The sequence below is a fragment of the Kogia breviceps genome, chromosome 4, assembly GCF_026419965.1.
Source record: "Kogia breviceps isolate mKogBre1 chromosome 4, mKogBre1 haplotype 1, whole genome shotgun sequence".
NCBI classification, from domain to species: Eukaryota; Metazoa; Chordata; class Mammalia; order Artiodactyla; family Physeteridae; genus Kogia; species Kogia breviceps.
The window spans coordinates 176,021,000-176,042,959 of NC_081313.1; the positions used below are offsets into that span (position 1 = coordinate 176,021,000).

At 40.4% G+C, this 21,960-nt stretch overlaps 2 protein-coding genes across 4 annotated transcripts in view; one reads left to right on the forward strand and one right to left on the reverse strand.

The window, feature by feature from the left end:
* ZNF699 (zinc finger protein 699) overlaps nt 1–21,960 on the forward strand; it is a 98,593-nt gene that overhangs the window by 21,420 nt on the left and 55,213 nt on the right. The gene's annotated exons all lie outside the window — the stretch shown is intronic.
* The window catches only part of LOC131755840 (zinc finger protein 426-like), a 31,559-nt gene that overhangs the window by 5,654 nt on the left and 3,945 nt on the right, over nt 1–21,960 (reverse strand). For 2 of the 3 annotated variants that reach the window (XM_067032851.1, XM_067032850.1), the window contains exons 2-6: nt 12,730–12,813; nt 12,010–12,136; nt 11,320–11,406; nt 10,201–10,265; nt 7,779–9,716 (exon numbers count right to left, since the gene is read on the reverse strand). In XM_067032851.1, the coding sequence (XP_066888952.1) occupies nt 8,304–9,716; nt 10,201–10,265; nt 11,320–11,406; nt 12,010–12,136; nt 12,730–12,759 (1,722 nt within the window). In that variant the 5' untranslated portion in view covers nt 12,760–12,813 and the 3' untranslated portion in view covers nt 7,779–8,303. Of the gene's footprint in view, nt 1–890; nt 966–7,246; nt 7,383–7,778; nt 9,717–10,200; nt 10,266–11,319; nt 11,407–12,009; nt 12,137–12,729; nt 12,814–21,960 lie in introns of those variants that run through there. The other variant, XM_067032852.1, reaches the window with a different exon arrangement.

Consider the following 21,960-nt stretch of genomic DNA (forward strand, 5'->3'; position numbering starts at 1 on the left):
CTTTCCTCCAAAGCCCTCCTGCCTGTTCTAGTCCATCCCCTCACCTTCATCCCCAGACAAGCACTTTCTGATTTGTAAGTTACTAGAGAGACAGTGTTCAGTACACATATATTAAGCCTTTGCTCACTGTTTTCACATATACGGCCTAACTCATTTTTCTCTATTGTTTGGAGAAACATTATGGGGAGAAAGGTGGTTAAGTCTCCCCGTGGAACTGTATACTATCTCTTTCTTAAAAAATTTCTTTTTAATTATTTATTTTGGCTGCATTGGGTCTTTGTTGTTGTGCATGGGCTTTCTCTAGTTGCGGCGAGCGGGGGCTACTCTTCGTTGTGGTGCGTGGTCTTCTCATTGCGGTGGCTTCTCTTGTTGCGGAGCACAGGCTCTAGGCGTGTGGGCTCAGTAATTGTGGCTCGCGGGCTCTAGAGCACAGGCTCAGTGGTTGTGGCGCACAGGCTTAGTTGCTCCGTGGCATGTGGGCTCTTTCCAGACCAGGGCTTGACCCCGTGTCCCCTGCACTGGCAGGCGGATTCTTAATCACTGCGTCACCAGGGGAGTCCCTGTGTATTATCTCTTCATCCTTTTATTTCTGTCAAACATTCCTTTATGTATTTTACAGAAATATTTTAAGTGGAGACGCATGTCAACTTTTCGTATTTTGAAGAACTGTAATCTTTTATCGATTATCTGTAGAAATGCTTTAAAGTCTACATTGTCTGACATTAGGATCTGCCTTCTTTTGGAGAGTTTTTGCACATTGTGAGCATTTTATGTCTTTTGCTTACCAGTGGCATAGTACCTTGCAGACAGCCTTGTTCACTGAAGGAATCCAGTGACTTGTGACTAACACAAAACTGCAATTCTTCTTACGATTGTTAAAAGATACCTACCTAGATATAGCAAAATCACTGGTCTTATGTTGCTTGATGTAATACACAATCCCCCATGGGATATAATAAATATCCCTGTAGAGGCAAATGCAGGAAACAAAAACATAAATTTAAAGTGCTCCAGTGCTATAGACGCTCTTACTACATCTTTATACCCAACTGACAAAATTTCTCTGTCAAAAGCTCCCATTTTGTACTTTCCCCCAACATCCCTATGAATAACACACCTGTCAAGATAAGGTAAGATTTTAAAGTGAATGAGGATACACAGAGACTTAGCACAGTATCCAGCAATTTCCCCTTTGAGTTTCACCCAGAAGAACTGAAAGAACTTGGTAGTTCTATCCACATTCATGTTCATAGCAGCAGCATTCACAGTAGCCAAAAGATGGTAGTCCCCTCAGTGTCCATTAATGGATGACTGGATAAACAAAATGTGGTATATATATCCAATGGAGTATTATTTAGCCTGAAAAAGAAATATTCTGTCACATGCAACACCATGCATGAAACTTGAAGGTATTCTACTATATGAAATAAGCCAGACACAAAAAGCCAAATACAGCCGTCCATCGGTATCCGCAGGGGGGGACTGTTTACAGGACCTGCCGGAGACAACAAAATCTGGGGATGTTCAAGTCCAAGAGTCAGCCATCTGGATCCAAGGTTCTGCAACCACGGATTCAGCCAACCATGGATCATGTAGCACCGTACTCTTTACTGAGGAAAATTTCAAGTATAAGTGGACCTGTGCATTTGAAACCCATGCTGTTCAAGGGCCAACTATACAGTTCCACATACACAAGGTAAGGTAAATAGAGGAATCTATTTCATAGAGGCCGAGATGGAAAGTACGGTGGTGGCTACCAGGCCTAGAACAAGGGGCAACGGGAAGTTGTTACTTAATAAGTACCAAGCGTCAATTTGGGATGATGAAAAACATCTGGAGATGGATGGTGGCAATAGTTGCATAACAATAAGAGTGTATTTGGGAATTCCCTGCTGGTTCAGTAGTTAGGACTGCTCTCTCACTGCCCAGGGCCTGGGTTCAATCCCTACTTGGGGAACTAAGATCTTGTAAGCCACACAGGGGCCAAAAAATAAATAAATAAAAGTGTACTTAATGCCACTGAACTGTATGCTTAAAATGGTTTAGACAAATTTTACTTGATGTGTATTTACAGTAATAGAAAACTGTGAGTAGAGGTTTAGTAGTAGTAGTTAATGGATCCTCCAAAAATAACAGATCTGGGGGAAAAAAAATTTTAAACTAGTTTGGTTGGCACTGCCTCTCTTAGAGACCCAGCTGTATTAAAAACCTGCTCATAAAAGAACAGTAAAGTGCTTTATTACTAAAGAAACCTTATTAATAAGGTTCCTTTAGTAATATTAAATGTATATATATATCAGCTGTTTATTTTAAATGGACATTTTAAATCAATTTGCAAATGAAAAGTCAGATTTTTTTTAAAGGCTAGTTTTTTTAAAAACTACTAAGACCCCAAATGGAGAAATGTAGAGTATTAAAAAAAGTGAATATAAAAAAACAAATTGATTAGCTGACATTTCAAAGACTAAAACGCTGAACAAAACACCTAACACAAAACAGTATTTTTAAATGCCCACATGCAGGGTCACTCCTGCAGGCGGCCGGCACAGGGAGGTCAGTAGCCTCACAAGCACAGCTGCCTCAGCCATTCAGAAACAGGAAAGCCCTGTTCCCAGGCAGGCACCAGCGGGGAGGCCAAATGCAGTGGGTCATGCAGGGAGAGCATCGGACACACATCACTGAGAGCCCGTGGCTGGGGAGGGAAGGTGGGCTTTGACACAGATCAGCCACCAAGAAGTGCTTCAAGGAGGAAGCCCACACAATAGAGTGTTCTGTATTCCCAGCTGAGGGGAGCCCCGTAGCTCCTGGAGCTGCCCTTGTAGGTATTTGGGCTCCAATCTGCCTGGCCCCTGAGGCATCACATGGCTTTCCAGGCCAGCGCGGGGGCCTGGTGCCCCCAGAGTCACCACGGGCTGAACGGTGTACCTGTCTAAACATGTTCTGTGACCAAGAACTCTGGGCTCTGCTCGACAGACAAGACGTGATAGATTCAGGCGGAAGGATATCCCCAAGCTGTCCCTTAACTTTTCCGTTAACATTGAGATAAGAATGATGAAATTGAGTCCACTGACGAAAGTGATTCGTAATGGTGAAAGGCACTGTGTTGCAACGGGTCACAAGTGAACTGGTTCGGAAGCTCAGGGTGCAGATCGCTCGTCCCCTCATGGAGCAACAAACACAAGCTGGCCCTGCTCTGCCCTTCGCGCTCATGAATAACCTTCCGCACTCCGCGCCGCAAAGCTCCCGTACTAAAGAGACGCCTTTCTGCGGTTACACCCCGTGGAAAGACATACCGCTCAGGGGCAATAACGTCTTACATAATGTCCCCATCACCAGGGACCCACAGGCCACCCTTTATGTGACAAGTGACAGGGCAGTCAGAGGGAGAGGAGGCGGGAAGACAGCTGCCTGTGGGAGCGGCAGGTCTGGATGAAGAGTGAAGAGAGGGCCAGAGCTGCACTGACTGCAGGGTCCCAGAAAGGCCAGGGGACAAAGCCAATGGGAAACCCAAGGGACGGCACCGCCTGGGGCTGAGGGAGACAGCCAGCTCCAAAGTCGTCTGGGATAGAAGAGGCCAACGTGAAGCCTTCATGACCCAGGAAAGCTGGGGACCAGTCACAGCCGTTCCCATCGTCATCACTGTTACGTCCACAGCGGGCGGTCATGCAGTGTCCACAGCCGCACCCCTATGGCGGAGGCCAGTTTACCTCACAAAAGTGCATTCATTTCACTGTTTCTGATGGTACTGAGCACTTCCCTACAGGGTTTATCCAAGTCCCTGTCAGATGTAACCTCTCCCAAGAAGGTGGGGCTCTGCCACTTCTCAAGCGGGAGTTGGTTCTTTTTCCCACCTGGGTCTGTTTAGTGGCTCTTCTAACTGTGAACTGATTTCTGGGTCTCTGGGTCAGTGTGCTGCTGAGGAGCTGACGACGGGCATTGCTCTATTCACAAGTCCCAGTACACTCTGTGCAAGGGAAAAGGTGTTAAGACTTCAATGAAAGACATTAATTTAAAAGGTTTCAGGGTAAAAACTAATATAAAATTAGTGGAGCATATAAATTTCAATCATCAACAGTAAAATCATTTACATGAAAATACACAAACAATGCAAAGAAAGATGAAAAATGAGATAAATATGGAAAAAATAAGATGCTAGACACAAACCCAAATTTATTAGTAATTTATTATACAGTAAATGCTCCAAGAAAAGGATTTTAAGATTGGATAGCAAAAACGTAGGTATTTTTATTTTTTTTTTTATTTTTTATTTTTTTTTTGCGGCACGCAGGCCTCTCACTGTTGTGGCCTCTTCCGCTGCGGAGCACAGGCTCCGGATGTGCAGGCTCAGCGGCCATGGCTCACGGGCCCAGCCGCTCCGCGGCACGTGGGATCCTCCCGGACCGGGGCACGAACCCGTGTCCCCTGCATCAGCAGGCGGATTCTCAACCACTGCGCCACCAGGAAAGCCCCAAAACGTAGGTATTTTTAAAGTCCACATAATGTCTGTGTATAAAGTGATGTTAAAAAACTAAACATAGGACTTCCCTGGTGGTACAGTGGTTAAGAATCCACCTGCCAATGCAGGGGACATGGGTTTGATCCCTGGTATGAGAAGATCCCACATGCCCTGGAGCAACTAAGCCAGTGTGCCACAACTACTGAGCCTGTGCCCTAGAGCCCTCGAGCCACAACTACTGAGCCCGTGTGCCACAACTACTGAAACCTGCACAGTCTAGGGCCTGCAAGCTGCAACTACCGAGCTGGTGTGCTGCAACTACTGAAGCCCGTGGGCCTAGAGCCCATGCTCCACAACGAGAAGCCACTGCAATGAAAAGCCTGCACACAGCAACAAAGAATAGCCTCTGCGTGCTGCAACTAGAGAAAGCCTGAGCACAGCAACAAAGACCCAATGCAGCCAAAAAATAAAATTTTTTTAAAAATTAAGGGTAGTAAAAGATTAAGAAATTAAGGAAAAGCAAACTGATATAACTACTGATACACTAACTGTTGAGCCTCATTAAGAATAGGACAGCAGGGATCCTTGTTCCCTCTTCTTGCCCCAAACATGGGCAAATGTCTGGGGAAGAGATTTCATTACTGGATTCCAGATGCTTTCCTGTCTTTCCACCCAGCTTGGCCACTACTGTTCTGCCTCTTCCAGGAAGCCACGTCTCCATCACTAAAACTGTTGGACCAGTGAATTGATTATTCCCTTCCTCCAAGGAAAGTTAGCCTGTTTGTATTGGTTCCCTTTGTCCCTGAGTCTCTCAGGAGTGACACAGAGGGCCCATGTCAAGTCTGCACTATATTCGGTTGTCTTAAAGGAGAGCAATGCTGAGGTTGTGGAATTTATTTCAGTTTCTTTGCAGTAGTAACCAAGCCTGCTTGTTGTCTCAATGGGAGAGATGATCTCATCTTTCCACGTTCCTCACTGCATTTCTCAATTCTGAGAAAAAAAGGGATCAGAGCCTTGTATTCACACGTACATGATGAGCAGGAGCAAGAGGGATGCACGGAGGAGGGTCTTCAGCAAGCTCCTGGTTCACACATCAACTTGGCTTTCGGAGAATTTTCACATAAAAATGACGCCTTGTCAACCACTACAAGAGTTGGGACGAAATCTGCTTCATGGGTCTCAGTGAGCACTTGTTGATGACACTATCACTAGGAATCCAAGCAGCAGAATGAGGCCAACCTGCCTTTAAGCCTCTAACATGACCCATGAGGTCTCAGCCTCAGGCAGCTGCAACAAATTCTGCTGGAAATATAGGTCTTATTTCAGAAAATCAGAATGTCATCCAGGGCTAGTATATAATCCATTACACTGCATTCAAGGGAGTTAAGTCTAACCTGCTGATAATTCAGTGTCACTGGCAATAATTAAAGAGGTCAACAGATAGGCCAAATAGCAATATGCATACACAAAAAAGAACCAAATATGACACATTACTCCACATATAAATATGTATAAATGAAGGTTCAGAGGTTAATTCCAGTCCAGGCTTTGTTTTAAGCTTGATTTGGATTATCACTACAATGGTATGATTAGCCTCAAGAGAGTGTCAAGAAGCTGCACCCTGGGGACTTCCCTGGTGGTGCAGTGGTTAAGACTCCACACTCACAATGCAGGGGGCCCGGGTTCAATCCCTGGTCAGGAAACTAGATCCCACATGCATGCCACAACTAAGAGTTTGCATGCCACAACTAAGGAGCCCACCTGCCACAACTAAGGAGCCCACCTGCCGTAACTGAGACCCAGCAGAACTAAATAAATAAGAAGTTGTACCCTGATTGGCTATACATGATGTAACCCAAGGCTGCTCAAGCATGAGAACTGTGTAACCTTTCATCAGAGGCTGAAATTAGGTTTTTATTATTAGATAAAGTCCTAGGAAGGCAGAACCTGGGTTCTCACTAACTGACACCTGGCATGATGTGGGGTGCAGGAAGCTTAAGACTGGGGAGGGTGCAGAGGTTACACATACCTGCTAGTAAATGCATCAGACCTGGTAATGCAGTAGCTGGGTTCATTGGTGGCAAATAAATGAGGGACTGGCTAGTTCTGGTGACAATAATGCTACGGTTGGTACACCTATACTGAGGACATTACTGACAGCTGGTAGAATTGAGCCAATAAAAAATCCTGACAGATCCTATTCAATTTCTGTAATTCCCAGTGGTGACAAAGATGGGGGAGCAGGGGCTTCCCTGGTGGCGCAGTGGTTGGGAGTCCGCCTGCCGATGCAGGGGACGCGGGTTCGTGCCCCGGTCCGGGGGGATCCCATGTGCCGCAGAGCAGCTGGGCCCGTGAGCCATGGCCGCTGGGCCTGCGCGTCCGGAGCCTGCGCTCCGCAATGGGAGAGGCCGCAACGGTGAGAGGCCTGCGTACCACAAAAAAAAAAAAAAAAAAAAAAAAGATGGGGGAGTAACTGAGGAGAGATGAACCTCCGTAAAGCCATCTTTAAGAGGAATAATAGGTGTACTACTAGTCATTTGTCTGTGTCTGAACCCAAAGCCCACCTTCAGGAACTGCCAGTCATGGCATCAAGCAGTGCACATTAGCAGGAGCAGCCAGTCACATGAGTTTTTCACTTTTCAAGCACTTGGATTGCAGGACAAACCCAGAGGGAGGACATGTCACCTACAGCAGACGTTGCTTGATCCAGACACATGACATGACTGTTTTGCATGGGTATGGAGCTGAATATAGGGGTGAAAAGGAACAATCATTGCTCTCACCCTCTACCTGCAAGGCCTGAGGTTGAATGTTCTCCACGGGTGTCGGGGTGTTGTTCTCCCGCAAAGGTCAGGAAATCAGGGTGTCTCACATTAGTAGATGAAATCTCACTTCCTCTCCACTCATCACATGCTTGACCCTGACCCTGAAAGGATCAGGTGTGAGAGAGGACAAGGCCATCTTTACAAGATTTACCAACATGTACTATATCCTCCACTTCGGCTATTGGGACTTGATGTAGATGGACTTGGTGAGCCTCATACATAGTCAAGTAGTTCCTGTCTTCACATATAAGACCAGGTCCATCCAACAGGAAAAAACAGGGGGTCCAAAGAGGATTAAGTGTGATTCCTGTAGGCCCACTTTTGGCCAGGTTGTGACCTGGAAAATATAGCAACTAGACTGGCCTGGCCTGATGATGAGGGAAAGACATATCGCTGCCCAGGAAAGGTCATGGCCAAATGACAAATGTTCAAAATAGATCATTGGGACCACCTCGAACACTATCCTTTCTCAGAAACCCTAAGATTTCAGACTCAGGGTAGCATTTCCCATATTTACTACACTCCGTTTCTCTTGCCTGTGAATCACCCCTTGTTTATTAAGCATGAGCAACAATCTAATGGAAAAAAATGATGACTCTACAATATTTCTCACATTCCTAATGTTCTTCTCCACAGTGAGATCACAAGTGAACATCAAAGTACTCAAGAGATGTACAGTTTTCCAGAAATCTTATATCAATAGAGTTCCTCTACATTGCAAGATCTCCCATATTTAGGGAATACATATTTCCCTGAGCAAACAGTAAAGTGCTTTCCATGTTTCTTAACAGTATGGCTTCACTGTGAGCCCTAACAGCCCGGGTTGTGAGATGGATGGCTTTCCCACATTCCTTATGCTTGAAGACCATCTCTCCAGTGTCCTCTTTTCACGTCAAGTGTATCAGGGCAACTGAGGGCTTTCCCACATACCTGACATCAGTCAGACAAAGTAATTTCTTTCAAGACAAACAAACTAAGAGAACTGAAGGCTTTCTCACATATTCTTCATTTATAGGATTTTGCTAGAAGGTGAGTTTTTCCTGAGGAATTGGAATAACTGAAGGATTTCTCACATTGTTTACATCTTCAGGTTTCTTTCTCTCACAATGAGTTTGGATATGTTTTAAAAAGTCTGATTTCCAACTGAAGGCTATCCCACATTTCTCACATTTGTGAGGTTTTATTCCAGAGTGCATTGTCTTGTGACGATGAAAGTATAAGGCATGTTTAAAGGATTTTCCACACTGATCACATAGAAAGGGCCTATCTCCAATGTGAAATTTTCTATGGACCCTAAACTGAGATCTGACAAAAAAATTTCCACAATCTTCACATAAAAACTTTCTAGCATGAGTTTTCATATGTTTATTAAGTACAAAAGGCCTGATGAAGGCTTTACCACATTCCGTACATTTATATGGTTTTATTCCAGTGTGAATTTGATTGTGAAGCTTAAGATATGAAGAACTTTTAAAGCATTTTCCACATTTTTCACATCGAAAAGGCCTCTCTTCACTATGAGATTTTATATGTTCTTTAAGTCTATAGGAAGTAAGGAAGGTTTTCCCACACTCCCTACATTTATGCCCTTTTACTTCACTATGATTTTGCATGTGATCATTAAGGAACAAGGGATAAAAGTAGGATTTTCCACTTTCCTTATATATAAAGGGCCTCTCTCCAGTATGAGATTTTATATGGCTCCTAAGGTGGTCAGCTCTAATGAAGGTTTTCCCACATTCCTTACATATAAAGGGCCTCTCTCCAGTATGACATTTTATATGGCTCCTAAGGTGATCAGCTCTAATGAAGGCTTTCCCACATTCCTTACATATAAAGGGCTTTTCTCCAGTATGAGATTTTATATGCCTCTTAAGTTCATAAGCTATAACGAAAGCTTTCCCACATTCCTTACATTTATAGGGTTTCTCTCCATTGTGGGTTCCCATGTGAATTTTAATGGATCTATGATATTTGTAGACTTTCCCACACTCCTCACATTCATAACTTTTTTGTGTGGTGTGATTTTGTACTGGTATACTACGACTTCTGGAGTGAACAGAAGCTCTCCCATGTTCCTTCTGTTCACAGTGTTTTTCCCCATTCTGAGTTACAACTTGTGCCTGAAGAGAAGGCTGATTCACAAAAGCTTCCTCACCATCACTGCATTCCAAGGCTTTCTCTCCCACGCTGGTTTTCCTGTCCACAATATTTGGAGTCAGGATGATGGCTTTTCCACAGTGATTAAACACAAAATGCTTCGCAATCGTAGAGGTTTTCTTCTGCAGTGTAAGGAAGCTTTTTCCATACTCATTATGCTCGTAAGTGTTGCCTCCATTTTGAGTTCTCCTGCCTGTCCTAAGGCTCAGGTGTTCACTGAAGTCTTTCCTATATTGCTCACAGTTAAAGAGTTTCCATCCATTGTGGATTCTTGCCTGTGGATGGATAGATGAATGATGATGCAAAGATTGCTCAGACTCATTAATTGATCCTACTCATCTCAAACTTGAAACATCATTACAACGATGAAGATGACTTTTACCATTTCTACTACATTCATACACCTCTGCCCTGTTGATTTCTTTCAAGTTGAATGATGGAATCCTTCTGCCAGAATGATGTTCCATCTACTCCAACCTTCAAATAATCCTGTACAGCTTCATGGATTGTTGTAAAATCTCAAATATCCTGTTACATATGTGGAAATGAGGACTTATGGGAACTCTGAAGCAATAAGTATCAAGCTAGGTTTAGGATATCCCCAAATTCATCCTGTTCAGAGTATCTCACCATAGACATTGCTCTCCCCTGGGTGACTGCCACCTATTGCAAACATCTATCACTTGTGCTCATGCTATAAATGAAATTCCCTTTCTTTTCTGAATGTGGAAAAAGAGAAATATGATGTTTTAAACTTACCAACGTTACTGTTTCCATCCCAACAGATGTTTCTCCCCAAAGAGTATCCTGCTGAATTGCTGAGCCTTTGGTTTTAAGTTGCATTTCCCATAAAAAAAGAATAAAAAATGTAAGAGTTTGTAGAAAGAAACAGGAGGCTGAAGGAGTTAAAAATAATAATACTTGTTTGTACTGGCTTCCAAATTAAAGATGCTAAAAATATCAATACATACATACTGGATTTGAGGAGTCTGGCTATGCCAAATATTTAACAATGATAGGAATGCAGAGTCAAAATTCAGTACCTGATTAAAAAGAATTCTATGAAAATTAAATATGATGGGGAAAAAAACCTGAATATTATCAGTGAAGGAAAAGAGAAATGTTTGGAAAAATAGCCTACATCAAAATGATAAAGTTAAAAAAAGAAACAGAACAAGCCATTTCGGATAAAGATGTGGTACATATGTACAACAGCATATTACTCAGCTGTAAAAAAGAATGAAATAATGTCATTTGCAGTTACATGTATGGACCCAGAGATTATCATATTACGTGAAGTAAGTCAGAGAAAGACAAATATCATATGATATCACTCATATGTGGAATCTGATCTTAAAAAATGATACAAATGAACTCATTTACAAAACATAAACACTTAAAGATATCAAAAACAAACTTATGGTTACCAAAGGGGAAATGTGGGAGGGTGGGATAAATAAGGAGCTTGGGATTAACATACACACACTACTATATATAAGATAGATAACAACAACCTAATGTATAACACAGGGAACTCTACTAAGTATTCTATAATAACCTATATGAGAAAAGAATCTGGAAAAGAGTGAATATATATATATGTATATATAACTGAATCAGTTTGCTGTACACCTGAAACTAATATAACATTGTAAATCAACTGTACTCCAATAAAATTATATTAAAAAAAGAACAAGCCATTTTGTGAGCTCATAAGAAATTGTGAGTAAATGTGAAGTATGTATGTATGACAACTTGATATATCCTGAAATATCAGAGACCAGTGACCTCAGCCTTCTGTGAGAAAGCACTTCTTTACAAGTTTCCTCATTATTATTCCAAAGACACTGAAATTTTCATTGATCAGGAATCACTCACCTTGGAGGACTCCTCTTCTTTCCACTGTCCTCAAATCATCTTGTTGTTCCAACCAAGAGATCAGAGTGGGTTTCAATAATTGATACCCTGTTTATGAGGAAAGATAAATTAATGAAAGAACCTCCAGAAAAATAGAAGAAACTGTCCAATAAATCAGCTCCTATGTGTATAAAACTGTGATAAAACTATTTCAGAAGAGATAAAACAGGAAATTCATCTCTTTCTGTTCTCCACAAAGACTGTTTCTCTCTGGCCCCTAAAGCCCACATTCAGATTGATATAAACAATTACAAAGCTTAAGACATTTTTTGATACGGAAAACAAAGTAAGTACAAAAAAAGATGTTCATTCACATGGAGAAACCAATATACCAATGAGCGTCAAACTTTGGTGTCCATGAGAACCAAGTCCAGTGTCTGTCACAACACAGATGACTGGGTCTCAATGCCGCAGTTTCATTCAGTAGATGAAAGGTGGAGTCTGAGAATGCACATTTCTAAGAGCGATGGTGATAATGCTAGTCCTAGAAGCACATTTTCAGATGCCAACCGAATTAAAACCCATTCATGTGAAGAACAGTGTCTGTTAGTTTCCATTATATTCATATGTAACATCAACCATGCTGCAACACAGTAAGTGCATCACATATATCTGTTCCCTAAGAGGCTACAGGAATGACGGCAGCCTTACCTGCTGTGGTCAGGTTCCTGTAGTTCTCCAGCATCACATCTCTGTATAGCTTTCTCTGAATGGGGTCCAGTAAAGTCCATTCTTCCTGGGTGAAGTCCACAGCTACATCAGCGAAGGTCACTGAGTCCTAAACCATCACACACATACTAGCTTCAGTAAAGTAAGCCCTCCACCAATGGTAGGGACTGGAGATAGGTGACCCATGATTCAAGGTCTCTCATCATCTCCCCCAGGACACACTGCTCCTAGGTTCTCTTCTATTTATACTCACTCATGACTGATATCCTTCAGCTACAGCTCTAATGGAACATGTAATACATGAACTTATATCAACAGAATGAGCCTTAAAGTGTTTTGTTTCTCTCCTGTAGCATAGTCCTAAGCCAACTGGAAGCATTTGTAAACACTGATAAATGAATACATTCTTTGAGAAATGCACAGTCATCTTCCTTACTGTGTAAGAGCACCAAGCAAAACAAAAAATATGCAGTCACCATCATGAGATGCAAGATTAGGAGGTCATTACTGAAATACTGAGATTATTCAGGGTAATGTGTCACTAGTATGAGCCTCCACTTAGAGAGGGAATTCATCAGGGACTGAGTCCTGCAGTGGCTTTATTTCTTTAAGAAGCTCTGGACCCAGGTCTACCAAAACAGAATGTGTCCATCTGGTGGATACAGTAGATCATTTTTTTAGAAAGACAGACTTTCTTCTTACCCGAGAACAACTTCTCAAACATTCAGCCATTATCCTTTCTGCCTCTATCTTTTCCTCAGGAAGGCAAAAGGGTCCTTAGAACACCTAGGAGAAAAGAAAGAAGGCATGAGTACCCAGAGGTGACCATAACTCCCACAGTCACTGCCTGGAAGTCATTCAACTCTAGCTCGAAATTCCCAATTATCCTTGCACTCTCAAGAAATCTCACATATATACACACCACTGCTGTGGAATGCCAGAGTAGTCCTGTCTCACCTGGAGCCAGAAAAGGGGATGGTGAGCCATGGTGCCCATCAGGAAAAGAGTAATGGGTTCATTTTACAGGGAAGGAACCTAAGACCTGAGTAATGTGACTCTTCATTTGTCAAGGCAATAAAATACACGAATAAGATTATGCAGCAACTCTACCTAAATGCGTATACCAGAAAGCCGAGTTAGAGAACAGCATTATCTGGCTCCCTTCAGCAATTCCTAGATGAACCAGAAGCGTGACTGCTCAGGCCCAGACCAAAGGACTGGCAGATCCTAAAGTAGAGTCTCTGAAAAAGGACATTAACAAGGACTTCTCATGGGACATATAGCTGTCATGTTGCAATGATGGTGAAATTTGCCTGAAAATTCTTTCTTTGATGTCAAGATCATATCAGGCAGCGTATGAATACAAGTGGACAGGGATATCTCCATCCCCCTGGATATCGGGTTATCTGGAGTCCTGCTTCATATCAATCATTAATCAACAAATATTAGTTATCTCACACACAACATCATAAATTAGCTCTTTCTATGTAGATAACATAGTTACTAAAAGAGTATGCTCTACAACAAGAATATTAGTAACGTCTATTATTATTCATTGAGGACATTATGTACCAGATAGATATCTCATTAGGAGCTTACAGCTTACCTATATGTTTCAAACAACTTGAATATTGGAATCTACTCTTTCAACTGTAAATTATGTATGCTCTAAGCAGAAATTAAGTATATATGATAAAAATTTAGTGTCCAGTAAATTTAAAACCCTTCAAATGAAAAAAATGTAAAATATCTCAATTTTTAAATTGACTAAATGTTTAAGTAATATTTTAATATATATGAGATAAAACATATTCATATAAATCATCTTCATTTTTATTTATTGTGGGTACTGAAAATATTTTCATTATATATGTGATCTATACATTAGATTTATATTGGAAAAGCACTGGTGTAGGCTGCTGCTGGGCTTATGAAGGGAAAAAATAAAACATTCTATTCGGTCAACATCCTTGAGCTTCTCTTGATGGATACTGGAGAAGTTTGAAGCTCTAGGCCTCCTTTAGTTCTTATCACTGGATTATTCCTTTCTTTCAATGACCTTGTGCTAGGCAATCGGTTGAGAGCAGTAACATATACAGAAAATATTCTAGGCATTAAATATCCACCATTCTTATTAGGGAAGATAAACAATAAACTAATAATTGCTATATCAATTCATTAGTAACACAGGAAAACAATCAAGCAGGTAAAAAAAATAAAGGGTATCCTACACATGCGCACACGCACACGCACACACACACACACACACACACACACACACACACACCCCACATATATTCTGTTAGTTCCTGGGCCAGATAAAGAAAGAAAGGGGAAATCATTAGGTCTTCCACACTTGGTCCAAAAAGGTTAGAAAAAAATTCATCAAACTTTTTACAAAAGAATTCAGAATACATGAAAGTACTGGGAAGCCTCCATGGGTCTCCATTTGGAAACACTCAAAGCAAACAGGTCTGTACTCTCTCCTTGCCTTGGACAAGGAGCAAGGCTCTGTCATACTTAGCTCAACATTTGTCTATTTTATGAATCTTTTCAATCACCTTTTCATATTATTTTTCAGTTCCTTTTTTATGGAACTGAAAAATTTGCTTTTATGTTTATTTACTTCTTCCACAGACTTTCTTCATGTTTCTTGTCTTTTAACATTCTGTATTTAAAAGTTAACTTCTTTTTGTTTAAATATCAATAACCTTTAATATATCAAACACAGACCACCAGGCCAAATGCTGGTCTACAAAACAGTATACGAATGATGACAATGAAAGTTCCACAGTTCATTACCTATGAACCTATGAACCATATTCATCCTCACTGTCCCCACAGTCCTTATTCTTCAGTAGAGAAGACTAAAACCCATCCATACATGAGGTCAAAAAAAATCATGTGTCTAGACTCCCTTATAACTGTACTTACTACTAGAGGTCTCAAACCAGGAGTCCTTAGGCTGAGTAAGTTTAGTGAGGTGGTACCTGCTAAAATGTTTTATTTTTCTGTTTATTTTGTAGTTGAATATAATTAATGTCTAATCAAATACACAGATCTTAAGTATTTAGTGGATGAATTTTTATAACTGCATATACTTGTATAATCACCAGCCTAAACAAGAAACAGAACATATTCATTTCCCTGGAAAGCTTTCTTGTCCCTTTCCATCCATTCCTTACTTCTTGTGCTCAGACAAGCACTTTCTGATTTCACTGTTACTAGATACATTATGCTATATATATTAGGCAGTTAATACAGCATTTTCAAATGTGGGTCCTAAGTGATTTTTCGTGTACTGTTTAGTGAAACTATGGGCAAAATACATTAAAATCTCCCACTAGAATTTTGAAATTGTTTATTTCTTCTTCTACTTCTTTTAAGTAATGCTTTATATATTTGCAACAATATTATTGAGTGGATACATTCGATTTTTTATATTTTTGGAGAAACAGACTTGTTTATCATGACCTCTGTATCTGTAGTAATGCTTCTTGACAACGTGTCTGACATAAGGATCAGCTTTTTGGGGGAGAGTTTCTTTTTTTGGCATATCATTGGTAGCACTGTATCTGTTTTGGATGTCAGTGTCTGCCAGTACAAAGAGTGGCACGGTGTCTGGCACACCGAAGGCACCCACTGACTGGTGACTGACAGAGTGGAGCTCCTTCACTTCACATCACTCTTCAAGTACACCTAGATTATACCTAAATAACTATTCATAACAACATATCTGTTTTCAGAAATGTATTTGATTACTCTAAGAATGTAAGGGTGGGAGGAACACCATCTTCTTTCAAGCACTCACACCAGTGTTGGCTTATCTGCACACCTGTCACTTGTTTCCCACAGCCTCCTTATATGGACACTTAGTGCTCTAGGTCCTGCACTGACAGTGGCACCCCAATTCCCTCTCCAATTCTACATACCGGTCATGGCTTGCCTGCATTCCAGAGGGGAGCTTCCTCCTTGCCCAGTGACTGTTAACTAGTTCTGGCCCTGGCAACCTAGCAAATTTCCTCACATTCAATGGGTTGCCATGATACCTTCTCTAACAAGGTCTGAAATCAATCTTGGAGAGAGGGCCCCACTATAAGTTTGGCCTTTCTTAGGTACTCTCCATGAACTCTAGGATATATGACAGAATTCTCTTTACAATTTTATACTATACTTCTCCTGTTTAAATCAAAGTATGATTTCTGTCTCTTCATTTCATGCAGACTTATACACAGTAGTGAAAATAGGTGATCCCTGGAGACAAAGTAGTAAAGATGACATTTTGTGACATGTTTGGTCAAACCTTTGGACTCAAGCATAGAGCTAAAAGCCTTGCCAATGGGAAAGACATTCACAGAATTACAACTGTCAAGCTATTACCTATGATGATTATGGTACAGCTCTTGCCTTGGGAGACCAGGTGAACGCTACACTTAACGGTACAACAATAATGGTGATTATAATGGTTGTAGTGAGAGATGGATTCTTTTGAGTGTAGTTGCCCAGACAATAACAAGCTCAGATCTGCTATCTCAAGTCAAAGTCTGAAACCAGAGAGATTCCATGACAGGTTAAAAACTCATTTCATGTGGTCACATGGGGAAGATATTCCTAAAAATCAAATGCAGAGTTCAAGTATTCAACCATACTTAAAGTCAATCTCACGTACTTTTTCATGTGAAAATGAGGCACCGATCAGGGAAGAATGAAACAGGAAACTTGAAATGGGGACATCTATGGGGACCCTGATGACACTCACAATACTGAACCCCCAAGACACTCTGAGCCTCCCTTATCAGGGAAGTAGCTTGCTCTTAGGTTTCTGAAGATACTAGTCTTCCTCTGCTTGAACAAATGTGTGATAATCTCACTTAGAGCAGATGCCTTGGAAGGAATGCTCATTCTCGAGACCCACCACAATTACCTGCCATTACCTCTGGACACACAACTAGTGCAAAATCCAAGGGGACAGGACAGTATGCAACATAAGGTAGGAGAAAACAGCTTACATACAAAATAAACCCAACTCTGCATATGTGTATCAAAAAAGTTTGGTGAACATGTAAACTGCTAGGAGTTCCTAAGGGATTAAGCTCAGGCAGTTCCAGTGAGTGCAAGTAAATTGTATGATAGGCTGCCAAGGCTCTTTCAACACCTGAGTACAGCTGCACTACCTCCTCTTCCTCAGTCCATGTCTATGGCTTCCTGTGGTATTCCTTACTCCCAGCTGGCTGAGACAAAACCTGGTTTATAGATGGGTCTGCGTAGTAAGCTAGTTACACCTGGAAGTTTAGAGCTGAAGCTCTATATCCTTACTGAAGGGATGACCCTTAAAGGCAGTAGTAATTAAAAATCTTCCCATTGGCAGAAATTCAAGCATTGTATTTGGCTGTTGCTAGGTCTGGAGTGAAAAACAGCCATATGTATGGATACACATTGCTTCACAAACAGTTGTCAATCATTTGACTGGAGAGTCAAAGATGTGAATGGAACAAACTTGGAAGGTTGATGACAAGAAAAGTAGTCTGGGAAAAGGCATATGAAAGGATGTCTCTGAATGCACATAAACTGTAAAGTTATTTATCCCCTATATGAATGTCCACCAAGAGCAATCCACTATAAATAAGACTTAATAATCAGGTGGACAAAATGATGCAGTCCATAGATGTCAATTACGTTTCCCAGCCAAAACAGTGTTTCCTCAATGGGTCCATGAACCAAATGGCCATGCTAATAGGGATAAAGCCTATCTGTGGGCTCAACAATATGGACTTCCATTCTCCATGGATGACCCAGCTAACACTACTGTTGTGTGCCTGGGAATGAACATTTGGGTCACTCCACCAGGTACATAACCCAGACCAGGTGAGGGTCTCATTGAGGGCAAGGGAAATGTGAAACTGATTGTTGAAGTAACCCATGGATGTCAACCACACCTCAAGACCAACTAGAGAAACAAGAACGGTAGTAGTTTTGCACGTTTTCTCTTTGTTTATTATATGTATGCATTTATTTAATGCATATGTTTATTTATATAAACTAACGATTCATTTCTATCTCCTCCCCATTTTAATTCTATACATAAGGTGTTAGAGGTTAACATTACCATTGAGTCTTTAGGAAACTATATCTGGAAGTCTGTGAACAAATGTGAGGAATTCAGTTTTCTTCACTATGTGTTAATCATTCAAGCACTGACTATAATATATCCTCTAGTAAATCAACAAATGAAGGAATAACTCTATCAAGTAATTAAAATTCTCTCAATTTTACCTTCTATAAAACTCTCACATCATTTATTTCCTTTTCCATAATAATAATCCAATTGTAATTTACCACCATCGTGTTTTAAAGCTTATTTATCATAAGCTTCTAGGTTGACTCCATGCATTCACTCTCACACTTTCTGAAGACCATTCTCAAACTAGGAGTTGTATGTAGATTCAAATTACTCCTTTGATTAAAATATTTCCTAAGTTTCCCATGGCCTTAGAATATAATTCAGAGTAAGTAATTCCCTTGGCCCTATACCCCACTCTCCAATATACCTCTCAACACTCTCTGGTTCTGCTCTGCTTCAGACAACCCTCTTTCCTCACCTTAGGAAATACAAAGAATTCACAACTTCTCTTGAATTTTGCTCATGAAGTTCCCTTCATCTGAAATGTTCTCATTCATTCTACACCTCCTCACCTTAGCTCAACAACCTGATTAGCTAAGTCCTATCCATGCTTTCATTCTCAACTTAAATATCAACACCTCCCAATGTATCTTCTCCCCTCATATTAAGCCATTATTATGTCCAGATAACAAACTTGCCAACAATCACTTAAAATATCTTCCTAAATAAACTGTAAACCCCATAGAAGCAATACTATCCTTATTTCGATCTCCATTGTTTCCCTATTTCTCGAAGACAGCCTAGCTCATTAGGTGGACTGTCAGAATTGCCAATCCCCACACAAATGTTACAGCATAGATATGCACAAATTGAAGTAAAACAAACAAAAAACTACAACACAAAATGAAAATAGAAATCATATAAATGTCTGTGCACAATACAAATCAAAACACTGTACTTCTGAAAACGTATTTGAGTACTCTTAAGAAGAAAGTGGACTGGATTTCGACTTTTTTTTTTTCTCCCCTCATCTCGCAGCTCGTGGGATCTTGGTTTCCTTGACCAGGGATTGAACCCAGGCGCCCCCAGCAGTGGAAGCACGAAGTCCTAACCGCTGAACCACCAGGGAATTCCCTGGATATCATTTTTGAAAACAAGTGCCTTGAAGTCAAAACTAAAATGTGTTCCTTATGTTTCTCCAGAATAATTTTAATCCTATTTTAATGTTGATTTGGAAACTACCAAATGGCACAAGATTTATGGAAGGGATTTATATACCCAGAAAAATTAACCGTGTTTTGGCCCTTTGACCTTGAAACCCAACCTTAAAATCTAGTCCTGAAGATGCACCTCTACAAACGTGAAACAACATATACAGAGGATCACTGTTAGTAGTGCTAAATCACACATGCCAGAATAATTGATAAAGGTTGTTAGAAAACAAGATATTCTGAGTGTCAAAATATTACCCCACATATTACTTTCTTATTCAAGAAGAAAAATAGTTTACCTTTAAAATACAGGTCTCTGGTGATCATTACCTTAAGTAATCAAATATAGCATCACTAACAGAAGAATGATATAAATCTACGTCTTCCTGATGAAATAAATACAACTTAAGATATACAACATCATCCATGATATATTTTGTAAATGATCTCTTGAAGCCTGCAGACCAAAAAGTAAGTGACAAACTATGACTCACAGGCCTTTTTTTGTGAATAAAGTTTTATGGAGAAACAGCCATATACACTTGTTTACTGAGATCTATGGCTACTTCCTCACGACAAAAGCAGAATGGACGAATTCGAGACCTTGTGGCCTGGAAAGCATAAAGTACTTCCTATCTGTCCCTTTTCTTTTTTTGTTTTTTGGCCACCCCTGCAGCATGTGGGATCTTAGTTCCCCCACCAGGGATCGAACCTGCGCCCCATGCATTGGAAGTGCAGAGTCTTAACCACTGGACCACTGGAAAAGTCCCCTGTTCCTTTTCAGACAAAGTGTGTGCTAGCTGTTGTTCTGGATCCAATTACCAGTTGATAGAAATACAAGAAACAGAATAAACATTTAAAGAAACAGAATAAACACTTAAACACACCATGAAAATAAAATCAGAAATATCAATATGCTCAAATAAACAAGCTAACTTTACACGTCAGGAAACTAGAAAAGGAAGGACAGACAAAGCCCAAAGGTAGTAGAAGGAAGGAAATAATAAAGATCAGAATGGAACTCAAAGAAATAGAGAATAAAAATAAAATAGAAAACACCAATAAAACAGAGGTTTGAAAAGATAAACAAAATAAGACAAACCTTTAGCTAACTCACCAAGAAAAAGAGGACTCAAAATTAAATATGAAAAAGATACTACATACAACTGATACCACAGTAATAAAAAGGATCATAAGAGATTGCTATGAACAACTGTACACCAAAAAACTGGACAACCTAAGAAATGGATACATTCCTAGAAACATACAACCTACCAAGAGTGAATCATGAAGAGACAGAAAATCTGACAGACTGATTACATGTAAGGAGATTAATCAGTAGTAAAAAACCTCTCAACAGACCAAAGTCCAGGATCATAAGGCTTCACTGGTGAATTCCACCAAACGTTTAGAGGAATGAATATCAATCCTTCTCAAAATCTTCCAAAAAAACAGGAAGGAGGGAGTACTTCCAAACTCATTTTATAAGACCAGTGTTATCTTTATACTATAACCAGAAAAGAACATTACAAGAAAAGAAAATTACAGGCCACTATCCCTGAAAAACACAGATTCAAAAATCCTCGACAAAATATTAGCAAACCCAAATCAATAATACATTAAGAGGATCATACACCACAATGAAGTGGGTTATATCCAGAGATGCGGGATGGTTCCATATCTGCTAATCAATCAATATGATACACATTAACAGAATGAAGGACAAAAATTGGGGACTTCCCTGGTGGCACAGTAGTTAAGAATCTGCCTTCCAATGCAGGGGAGATGGGTTCGATCCCTGGTCAGGGAACTAGATAGATCCCACATGCATGCCACAACTTAGAGTTTGCATGCCACAACTAAGGAGCCTGCTGGCCGCAACTATGGAACACACATGCCACAACTAAGAAGCATACGTGCAGCAACTAAGGAGCACATGTGCCGCAACTAAAGAGCCTGCCTGCCGCAACAAAGATCCAGTATAACCAAAAAAAAAAAAAAAAAAAATTAAAAAGTTAAAAAAAAAGGTAAAAAAGGGACAAAAATCATATCATAATCTCAACAGAGGCAGAAAACAGCATTTGACAAAATTTAATATCTATGCATGATTAAAAACTCAACAAAGCAGGTACGGAGGGAATGCTGCTCCATAATAAGGACATATATCACAAGTCCACAGCTAACATCATATTTAACAGTGAAAAGCTGAAAGCTTCTCCTCTAAAGTCAGGAAAAAGACAGGGATACCCATTCTCACCACGTTTATTCAACACAGCACTGGAAGTCCAGCCAGAGCAATTAGGCAAGAAAAAGAAAGAAAAGGCATCTAAATTAGAAAGGAATAAGTAAAAGTGTCACTCTTTGCAGATGACATGATATTATATATAGAAAACCCAAAAGGCTCCACCAAAAGACTGTTAGAATAAATGAATTCAGTAAAGCTGTAGTATGCAAAATCAATATACGAAAATCAACTGCGTGGCAGGGGGATAAATTAGGAGTGTGGGTTTAATGTATACACAGTACTACATATAAAATAGATAATCAACAAGGACCTACTGTAGAGCACAGGGAACTCTACTCAATATGTAATAACCTATA